We start from the raw sequence: 11,655 nt of genomic DNA on the forward strand, positions 1-11,655 counted from the left end.
TCCTAAATGTTGCACACTGGACCTAGAAGATAAAAGGAAAGATGATGATAATGATAATGTCAGAATACTAACATGATCACAAGACAATGCTAACGTGCTGATGTTAGGCAGGTATAATATTTATTATTATTAGCATGCTAATAATTGGCAATAATCACAAATTGCAGGTGCGGCTGATGTAAATGTCATTAGTTTTTCCAAGTATTTGGTGATAAATCAAAATATTGCACAAATTAAAACTTGATGATGACACTAGAATAAAAATCAGGGATCAATAAATGTCTGTAGGCTACCACATTTCATGGAAACCCATGTTGATATATTTTAGTCTGGATGAAAGCGGTGGACAGACCGACCAATCTAGCCATCCCTAGTGTCATGCCCCTAGTGGCTAAAAATTAAGCCTTCATTTTAGAAATGTAAAAATTAAGCTTGGGTGAATTGATCCTTTAACAATATACATACTCAACTGACGTTAATGTGTATTAAACTAGCAGCTGTATTAAAACCACCGGAATATTCTGCAGAAATTACTTCACATGACAAACATAAAATTAAAAATAGAAAATAAAAGAGCAAAAAAAAAATTTGCAGTTAAAATAATCTGCCGTATTTTGAAGAGAAAACTGTCTAATAAATGAATATACTATTACTATACACATCTTGTATTGATGGTTCTTGCTCACACTGTATTTAACACACAGACAGACACACAAAACTGCCAGTGTCATTCAGTCATGCCTCAAGGTTGAACAGCTTATCAAGTTGTCATCTTTCTATTGGCCTGCTGAAGTGACATTTTCCTCTTATCTCTCTGCCCACTCCCCACTCCTCTCCTCCCCACTCCACTCCGCTCCTCTCCTCACCTCACCACTCCACCAGGGCTGTTGGAGGATGAGCGTCTGGCCAGTGCCCATCAGGCTGAAGCCTTCACACGCCAGATTCAGAATCTACAAGGTATCGACATAATAAAACACTCAGCACTTGATAAACATCAATTCCTATGTTTTCATTTAATTATTTCTCGATTACTCTTGATTCATTGTCCCACTAGCTCTCTACTGAATAGTCTCAGACAGACAGTGCTATATAAGTCTACTGGAATGTAATTTACTAGAACATGTTAAATGCTTATTGATTTTGGGGTATTTATTTATTAGTTTTTTGTGAGCAATTTTTATTACATTTTGGTAGATAATAAATCAGGAAATAATTCCCACAGAAACAATTAATTGTGAAAAAGCCTAAATGTGCTCAATCATGACGGGGGTGATTTAACTAACCTCAGAAACAACACAGCATAACTCATCCAAAAAAGGATAATGGCTCTGAGGGAAAGGGAAGGGAAAAAAAGAAGAAAAGAAGAAAGAAGAGAAAGAATAATTATAGAAAGGAGGAAGAAAAAACTATACACTGCTATAAAATCTTTGTTGAAACAGATTTCTAAACCCCTTACATGAAAAGAGACAAAGAAAAATAGAAAAGATGGCACAGATTGTTTTTAAAGCAAACATATTTTGGCCAGTTGGGAAAATGAGTTATTACTGGTTTTATTGCCATTTCTTTGTATTATTGCTCTTGTTGTTGTTATTGTGAGAAGTGGAGAGGTTGTTCTTTTCCCGACAATACTAAACTAATAATCTGAATCTGACCCTGAAGAAAAAGGTTGTTACCATCAGTTACATCAGCTCTTCTTTCAACCAGTACCCACACATACAGTAGACACACACACACACACACACACACAGAGGCACATGCACGTGCAAGAACACACCACCCACGCACATAAACACAAGCAGGTCCACTGCTGCAAAACTTAAGGTAAGATCATATATACACACACACACACACATCTACACCCATACTGATACTGCAGTCTCACCCACACATCCCCCATAAAGTAAAGCTAACCTTATGTTCCTCCTCTCCCCACAGCACAGCTGCGTTCTGTGCAGGAGGAGATGGACAGCCTGGAGGAGGAGAAGGAGAGCGAGCTGGCCGAGGCCCAGGAGGAGCTGCGTGTGGCTCAAGAGGAGGTGCTCCTGCTCCAACAGGCGGCAGAGGAGGCGGCTGCAGAGAGGGAGAATGATATCGCCTCTCTGCAGGAGGAGCTATGTCGCCGGCGGGCTGAGCTGCAGCGTCTCAGCGAGGAGACCCAGGAGTATGAGTTGGAGATCACCACGCTGAGAGCCGAGATCAGCATGAAGAGCCAGCGCAGGGAGGCGGAGAGGAGAGAGGGTGAGGGATGAGGAGCAGTACAGAAGTAGTAGGAGAGAAAAAACACAGAGAAGTCGGGTATAGACGGATGTCAGAGTAGTTTCTACACATACGTTCTCCGCCCCTACTTTTTCTTTTACTTACAGTACATCAAAGTTAAAATAAAATATGCCTTAGTTTTACACCTCATCTTCACACTTTGTGTGTGCGTGTGTGTACAGCCATCAGGACCTACTAAAAATACAGTAAAAAAACACAAACCCACTGTCTCTGCTTGTATATGGAATTTATCCAACTTACAAATAGCCCATGATCAGCCTTTGTGGATGATATTATGAAAACAAAGCATTGGGTTATGGATGTTCTTGTTCCATGCTCACATCATGTTAGCATCCCGCAGTCAAGCACATAAATCATTTGTGGGGTTTAATAAATATTACAAATTATAAATGTGCTTGCTGAGTGTTTCAAGGGGAGTGGTGTGTGTATGTGTGTGTGGATGTGAGTGCATTTAGGATTGCAGGGACATTAAGTCATGAGGGGGAGGGACACACACTTCGAGCACATGATGTCATTGCTGGGCTCTGCAGCTGAGCCTGGGGTGGGACTGAGGGAGGGCAGTTCATATGGTTTCATTGTTGTGCTCTTTCATGAAAACATCACCCAGAATGTACAGTCAAAGTCTGACATTGTAGGTGCCTTGATGGAGGGTATGCGTCTGATTATTTCTTCGGCCAGGACCAGTAACTTCCTGGAGTCTCCGCTGGTTGCCTGGCAACTGGTCCCAGCCAAGAAATAGTCCGGATTAAACAAACAAGATTATAATATTTTAATTAGTGACCTTAGAGGTGCTAGTAGGTGGTTTTTGTTACATTTGGACAGAGCCAGGCTGGCTGTTTCCCCATGTTCGCTGTCTTTATGCTAAGCTATTAGCATACTAACATAACTAACTAGCTGATGGCTGTAGCGTCATATTTTTGACAGATATGAATGTGGGATCAAGCATATCATCTAACTCTCTGCAACAAAGCGAATAAGCATATGTAGTATTCATTTAATATATTCTATACATGTCGTAATGATGTTAAGATTAAAGATGAGCTCTACTTCCTGCATCTCCGCACTTTCCTTTCTGACCTTCTTTGTTCTGTCAGGTGACGTGGACCTGCTGAAGGAGGAGTGCCGTATGCTGAAAGAGGAGTGTCAGACCCTGAAAGAAGACAACAGACGCCTCACTGAGAGGCTGCAGCTGCTGCAGAGACAGAGGACATGGTGAGGGGTCAATGACTGCTCACTCATCAGCTGTGCTTACTGGATCAGCTGGAGGGGAGACCCTCTGGAATACTACCCCCTCGTCACTGCCATTCACGTCACCTCATTTAGAAAAGACCGGCCACCTGTTGAATCACTGCGGTACAACTGTAATATCATACGAGGGATTACACATAAGTGCTGAAACCATTAGTCAATTAATTGATTAGACTGACAGAAAATTTATAGACAACAATTTAACGTTCATCCCTGACCATGAAAACAATCTCCCCACCAGATCTGTTCAGTAGTTGTCCTGAAAATGCTTGAACGCATCACATGTTCTTCCTCAGCAGATGGAGAACAGGGCATACTCCATCTGCTGAGGAAGATCTTGTGATGCATCAAGAGCAAGAGCAAACTTTATTTATAGCACTACTCAAAACAAAAGTTACACAACGCTTTACAGGAATAAGAAAAGGGAGATAGAAAAGACAACATATACAGCAGGAAAGAAGTAATAGTTGTAAAATCAAGAAAAAAACAAATGAAACAAACGAGTTTGTAAGATGTTTTTAAAGATGTGCACTGATTAGATTTCTGTGTTGTTTCAGAGCAGAGACAACAGCATCACAGTTACTAAATGAACCTTGTGGGGGGATTGTTTTTTCCCACAATAATAATACAAAATATTAATCAAATTGAATTTATCATGCAACAATGCAACATTCTCTATTTCCAGCTTATTAAAGGCGATTTGCTCCGTTTTTAATTTAATTAAAGTTTTTTTTTTGCAGTGTTGGTCAGATAGAAGCTAATGAGAAACTGTGATGGGCCTTTTTTCATTGTTTTCTGACAATTTTTAGATTAAACAATTAACTGATAGTAATAAAAATCTAAATTTGATTAGTCAAGAATGAAATAATCCTTTATTGCAGTCTTATTATAAGGTTGGCAAGATACATGTGGTGGCATGTCTGTAACAGAAACAAATAATTTCTCACAAAGTAAAGGACAACGCAAAGCAAAATGAATGCTAACCAGCCAATTTGGAGCCCACTGAATTGAACTTTCAGGTAGTTCAGGTGAAGTTGAAAGTATATTTTTCCCCATTTCGTCCTTTTGTCCAGCTCCAGTGTCTACCTGTCACTGAAAGAGGAAGACGCAGGGGAGGGCACAGAGGGGAAGGAGATGGAGACAGGCCCAGATGAGGTCATGACAGAGAGCTACATGACCATGGCCCAGTCTGAGAACTGTCACCTGGTGGACGCCTCCATCCAGAAGAATATTTCATTTGATGGGAAGCCCATGACACCAACCGGCTGGAATGGAGGCATCGGGGAGATCTTCTCCCTGAGGGACCAGCTCAAACAGGCAGAGGAGAAGGCCTCACAGGTTCAGAGAGAGGTATGATGCATTAGTGTCTAAAAACAGTGCCTTGGGAGTTAAAAATATGAATAAAACATGGACAGATTTGGGTCAAGCAGTTTTTGCTTTTTACTTACGATGATTTCAAACACATGCACTAAAACTGGTTTCAATAAATCCACAACTGTAAGAGAATTTGCCCTCCATGTCCTCTAGTGTGACGGTCTGAAGATGGAGCTGCAGGAGCTGCAGGTACTGTATGACAGCAGTCAGAGGGAGCGAGCAGAGCTGGAGGAGGAGCTGCTGCGCTGCAAGGCAGAGCTGGAGAAGCTGTCAGGGGGGGCTCAGGTGAGGGACAGACATGAATAAGATAGTAGTATACAGTTGGTGTCAGAAATAGGGAAACTGATTTAAATGCTGTGCAACTTTAAGTGATTAATGATAACAACCTTTACAACATTTAAGTTGTACATCTGTAGAGCAGGTTGCATTATTCTTAATTTGTTTTACTTAATAATAATAATTACTGTGAACTTATTCTAGGAGTAGAGAGAATTTCCATCCGTAATTTTTACATGATTAAAGAACTGTGTTTTTTCTTTCTTTACACCCACACTCCCACACTGTCAACTAACACATAACACACCTCACCTCACACCTACTGTGTCTGTTGAGCCCACTTTCTATGTGTCTCATACTGTAGCAATATATGTTTTGATATGAACTGACCTGGCCTGTCACACAGTATTTACTGTGTGCTTTGGGCCGGGGAAGCGCTCCCCACACTGTGTCTGTGTTCTAACCTCTCTGTGACAGTAATGCTTTAATACTGTTGTTGGACAAAAACACAAACAATCTGCAGAAAGGATTTCAGGCATCAGGCAAATCAAGCTTGAATAATGCTTATTCAATCACTGAATCCTATGCAGGTGGATTAATAATTAAAGGATCTTTGCATATATTATATTTTTAAATTCCTTTTCCCCCATTTTAAGACAGGTTTCTGTTTATTTTAATTAGATAATGTATGAAAGTCAACTTGCAGTGAACTTGTCTGAAATAGGCAACTGAAACAATTAACAGGAATTTTACCTCTTTTTTTTACCTTTACCTTTGTCACAGTTACATTATAGTTGCATAGTAATTGTTTTTCTTGACTTGATGTTTTCAAGTGCTCATGGGAAACCCTAACATCAACAGCAACCTCCTTAATGCAAGAAGCTACAGTACCAAATTCATTGTCCTTTTCATGACGTCTATATGTGCTTATTGTTTGTCCTCTGGGTTTTATTTGACACTGTTTGTGAACGCAACACTTGAATGCACCAACCTGAACGACACTGCATTACCACGCAAAGACAGATTAAATATTCTGCAAGTTGACTTTCACTTAAAGGAAATATGCATCCAAAAATCTTAAAAAAACTTGGATATGTTTGAAAATTGGTTGGAAGCAATGCTACGTGCTGTATGTGTGGTCCTTCATGTTTTATGTCGTTAGAAACAAACAGGACTAAAATTGTGTGTTTTGTCTACAACAGCCGTGATAAGATGTCTCTGCGTTGTGTCAAACTGTCTACCCGTGCCTGTCTCTGATGCTGTCCTTGTTCTCTGAATGTCCATGACCTCTCAGCCTGTACGATTGAACAAATTTAGCAAAGCATTAAAAACAAACAATAAAATGAGGATAGAGAGACAAAAAATACCACTACACGCTAGTCACAACATTCATGCTGTATGTCTTTTTTTTTTGTCACCATAACATCACATGCAGCCAATAAATGCCACATAGGACTGCTCACGCATACTCACATTGAGTTGATGTGTACGTCACCATAAAGTTATGCATTGTTTGTTTGATGGGAAATGTACATCACTCCATCACAACCCTTCCCCTTTATGTCGCGGCCATAGACCATGTCACACTTTTGATTTAGTGATTTGAAGTAGTGGTCCATTTGTGCTGTCGTCACACCCTATTTATCTGTGTTTTATTATTTTGATTCTTCAATCCATCCATTCATTCATCCCCTTCATTCCCATGGTCCTTGTGTTTGTTTTTTATCCCCTCCTCAGAGATTCATCCATCCGTCTGAGCACCCTGTTCTCTCCATCCCCTTCATAGGAATGATTGTAATAGTGGCTGTGGTCTGGTGCTGGTTGTCGGAGCTGGCGTCCCAGAGGGCAAGGTATGGGAGGAGCTTATCTCTATCTGATGCATAATGCTATGTATGGTTCTTAGATTAAAGAGTCAGTTAACCTAAATAATATAAAAACAACATAGTTTCTCACATATTGTATCTAGCTATGCAGATCGTTTTGGTTTTATTGGCTCACGTTTTGAGATATCCGAGATTTGTGTTTGGATGGAGGCAGAAATATCTCAAAACGTTAGCATTGCATCTGTGTGGTTCAATACCGCAAGGTAAGCGAGAAAATATGTTTTTCTGTTATTTGGATGAAGTGACCCTTTAATATGAATCATTGCTCAAGATTCATTTAGTGGTGGTTGCTGTAAGAGGGTCTAAACTGAAGACATTTGAATGAAGGTAGATAATGATATTAAGCTTTTATGGAAGGTGGACGTGGGGCGGGTGGGCAGTTTGGCAAATTATAACAAAACATTTCCTTGAATGGCATTGAATAAGTTATTTACAGGAATTGTGGGAAATATGCTTACTTGCTTACTTGCCAAGAGTTAGATGACAAGACTGGTGCCACTCTCATATCTGTGCGGTAAATGTGAAGCAAGAGCCAGGAGACGGTTAACTTAGCTTAGCATAAAGACTGAAAACAGAGGGAAAAAGCCAGCCTGGCTCCGTCCAAAATGTAAAAATACTCCTACCAGCATATTTAAAGCTCAGTAATCAACACGTTGCTGTCATGTTTGTTTAATCTGTATACATCAAGAAATGTAAAAACAACAATTTGTGGTCTTTGTGGGAGTTAAGAGCTGTAATGAGATAATTGTTGGCCAAGTATTGTAACTTCTCAGAGTCTTCGTCGTCACCACAACCAGCAGAGACAGCATTTAAGTGCTGGGCGGACAGATAAACTGTTGTTTGTCAAGAAATAATAACAGCGTGTGTACAAATTCAACAAACAAGATACAACACAGTCATTACTGAACTTCAGAGGTGCTTTGCAGGAGTACATGTAGCATATTTTTAAATTCTGGACAAAGCTACATGCTAGCTGTTTCCCCTTGCTTCGGTTTTTATGCTAAGCTAAGCTAATCGCCTCCTGGCTCCAGCTCCACACTTAATGTACAGATAAGAGGGTGATACAAATCTTCTCATCTGACTGTAAGAAAGCAAATAATCTTATTTTTCGAAACGGTTTATCTATGGCTGATCCATTATTATGAATCCCACTGCTTTTCTAGGCAAGACACGCATTAAATCGCCTCTGATTGACTCGTAGTCGTTGCCTCCGTTCATTAGGGTGGTGATGGTTAGGGGGTTGGGGGCAAGGGTTAGGGTTAGCAAATCAGAGGCAGAGTTAGGGGCGGAAAAGCAGTGGGATTCATAATAACACATGGCTAATTGGCAGCCTCAACTGACTCTTAACACCCCTCTTTTCCTGTCTTCCCTCAGGGGAGTGAGGTAGGTTGGAACTCCATTTTGACTATCACTGCAGCCACAGCAGTGCTACTAATGATGACTAGCTTGTTGAGAGCTCTCGTCCGATGTTGACTGGATGGGCAACAACTGCACAGGGACCGACGTCCGCTTCAGACCAGCCCTCGTCCTCTCCTGCCATGTCTATAGACTGAACTGGAGTTACCTAGGTGTGATAGAGCTGCGTAGTTAAATATGTATGGAAAATTTGGTCTCTAATGAGAAGGTACTACATCGACGCACAGACTGAGAACGATGCGCTCAGTCTCATTTAAGATTGAAGACGGCTGTGAGGCTGAGTTGACCTGCAGAGAGCCCACACGAGGATGTGATCTCACTCCACTAAATGTATGCTAGTGCTGTGTCATTCCTCCTCTGTGTCTGTGAATATTATTCTCCTTTAGCTAACAATGTGATAAAATGTTTTGGTTATTAATGTGCACCAACTGGTTTTCAATTTGTTTTAACCATTATTTATTTATTTGTTTGTTTAAATATTGTTCATAGTTGTCTTGGAAAATAATGACAAACATGGAGTCGGCACATTTAATGCACTGAAATCCCTGAAATGTACACCCTTTAAAATACTATACTAGAAAAAGCAGTTTGCATTTTTTGTTCATGAGTTGACCAATAATTACTTAATTTAATTACTGCTTCCCCCTAAATACTAAATTCAGTAAATGCTACCTAACGCAAACCTGGATAAAATAATCTCCATGAATTAACGCCAATACCAACTATCCTGCCACACAACACAATTTAGGAATATTAAATTGACTTATTTCCATTGTAAATAGCAATGATATATGTTATTACAAAGAGAACATGTATAACAGGCTAACTAAGCACCTGTCAATATATATATGGTTTAACCTGATGTCACCTCTTAAGGCTGGAACCATCTCTTCTTCACAGTGTTTTTCAGTTATGGGCTTTTCTCCAGGCTCTGTCACTTCTGCCTCACAATCATCTTGTGTCCAACTCTGAAACTCCCACCTCCCACTTTAATTATCAGTTAAGCAAGATGGCAGAAAGGCAGTGCAGTATTTCTGATTCATCATACCTGCCCACGGTTCACTTTGAAAAACAACTGCACTGTCACATGTACAGTAAATGCAGTACATCCCGGCAACTTTGGGAGCAAATTCACGGATGATCGAGCTATATTATCATGTTTTCTAACATCTCAACTCAGTTAAGATTTTGATGTGAAATAAACTTTTGTTCCTATTAATTATTATTAAGGCTTGGGTTTTCCAAGTTTATTGTTCCAGTCACACCTGGATTGAACCACTGATGCGACTGACGTAAAAGATCAGGGTTTATTTAGATGTGAGGGCATTTTAGAAATTGATATGGTTCCAAAATATGTACATAGGAAGGTGTCAGAAAAATGTAGTTTGTTTAAGCATCAGTTATAATAAATATATGTATATGTGAAAGGACTCAGATTATTGTTTACATCAGTGAAATGTTTTTTTGTGAACATATTTTAGAACTGAAAAGCATGCTAGAAAACATATAGAAGCACAATATATAATTTATGTTGATTCGGTTACTTTGTATTTCATGTAAATACATGTGACATACAGTACTATGGGAGAAATATTTCTTAAATCCATTTGTACTAGCTTTGTAGAAAGTTTATTCTATTTTGAAAGAGCATCGTATATTTGATAGCCAAATGATATGCTGTCTAAATGTTTATTTATGGTGACGTTATTCAGAACAACCACTAGCATTGCTAATCATATTCAGTACCTCTTTGTTCAGTGGTGGTGTAGTCATTGCATGCATTTAGATTGCATTTGACCTCAGTTGCCTGTAAGAGCAATATGACTCCTGGTTTTTTCCAGTCTGCTAAATTTCAGAAATGTACTGAAATCTTTTCTGAAACATTTGTCATTAAACAGAACCTTCATAAGCAATGCCTGACCAACGTTATTTATGAACGTACACTAATGCGCCACTGCACTGCAAATGTTGTCACTGTTTTAAAAATAAAAGAGCATCTGTTTGCAATAGAAATGAAGTTCCTATTGACAGCAATGGTACATAATGAATGTTGTCTTATTCAGAACATTATTTTTCATCATTTCTGAGCTTATCTCATTAACTTTGTCATAGTTTCACAAGCTTCTATATTGCTCAGTGTTTCTCAGCTTGTTTCTTGACATATTGATAGCACTGTTGTTTTCAATATAGCTGTGGCTATTTTGTTACATGGAAGTCTATTTTGTACTGTAAATGACTTGAGAAAATAAATATATCCACCACACATGATGTCTGAGCGCTTTCTTTTCTTGGGAGATGGTCTCAGGGTTTAAGGTATCCCATTCATGAACTCACCAGCAGTCAACCTGAGTGATGTCTCTGCTGGCATCACATTACACTGGTTGTATGGATATTAATAACCTTCACTCCAGAGACGTGTCATTAGCTCACAGACATGTATTCTTTACAGATGGCAGGAACTGGTGTCAACGTTGTTGATGAGGGTCTCTAAACTACACTCATTACTCCATTCCCACAACTCATGGTTTACTGGGTTTAAGTGTGTCTAATTATCTAAAAGTAGCCCGGATGTGCAGAACTAGTCATGGGGGTACAGTTAGCATAAACCCTCACTGAACTGAACAACTCTGTCACTTGAGGTTTAAATTTAATTAGTTTCCTGCAAATATTCCCAACTGATTCTGAACCAGGTTTCTGTCTCATTCTGTGTTAAAGTTGTGGCCACTGAATAAAAAGTTTGTTATCGCTCAAAATGTCAGACCCGGATCACCAGTGAAACCTAATCAACTGGGCTCTGGCCCCAGGCCTATCTGTCCGGCAAATTCACCCCAAATCCCTTCTTAAATATTTAATATATTAAACTGACAGGCTAACAGGGAAAAAGCTAATTAAAAAAGGTGGAAAGCTTACTGTGAAAGCAGCCTGGGCACTCTCTGGGGATATAATGTCAAGTGAACAGTGTCCAGGCAACAGATGTAGCTCTGTGATATGGTTTTTGGTTTTGGTTTATACTTCCCATCAAGGGTTGGAGTTATTATGTGACAATATCAACCAAAGTAGTTTCATATTATGCTACTTTAAAACTATAACTCTGCTACATTTCAGTAGCAAATATTGTACTTACTAACTTTTTAGTAAAGAACTAATAAAAATGATGTATTGCTATAGATTACTCTAAAGT

At 39.4% G+C, this 11,655-nt stretch overlaps 1 protein-coding gene across 1 annotated transcript in view; it reads left to right on the forward strand.

Moving 5' to 3' along the window:
- The window catches only part of LOC118330154 (coiled-coil domain-containing protein 136-like), a gene marked incomplete in the record, with an annotated part of 20,205 nt that extends 9,761 nt beyond the window's left edge, over positions 1-10,444 (forward strand). Inside the window, 7 exon segments of the mRNA XM_035664601.1 lie at positions 883-957; positions 1,936-2,238; positions 3,372-3,489; positions 4,599-4,875; positions 5,053-5,184; positions 6,913-7,025; positions 8,433-10,444. Coding sequence (XP_035520494.1) covers positions 883-957; positions 1,936-2,238; positions 3,372-3,489; positions 4,599-4,875; positions 5,053-5,184; positions 6,913-7,025; positions 8,433-8,445 — 1,031 coding nt within the window.
- Between the last annotated feature and the right edge of the window lie 1,211 nt (positions 10,445-11,655).

This window comes from Morone saxatilis, unplaced genomic scaffold (genome assembly GCF_004916995.1).
Source record: "Morone saxatilis isolate NCDOM2014 unplaced genomic scaffold, NCSU_SB_2.0 Contig2, whole genome shotgun sequence".
In the NCBI taxonomy this organism is placed as follows: Eukaryota; Metazoa; Chordata; class Actinopteri; family Moronidae; genus Morone; species Morone saxatilis.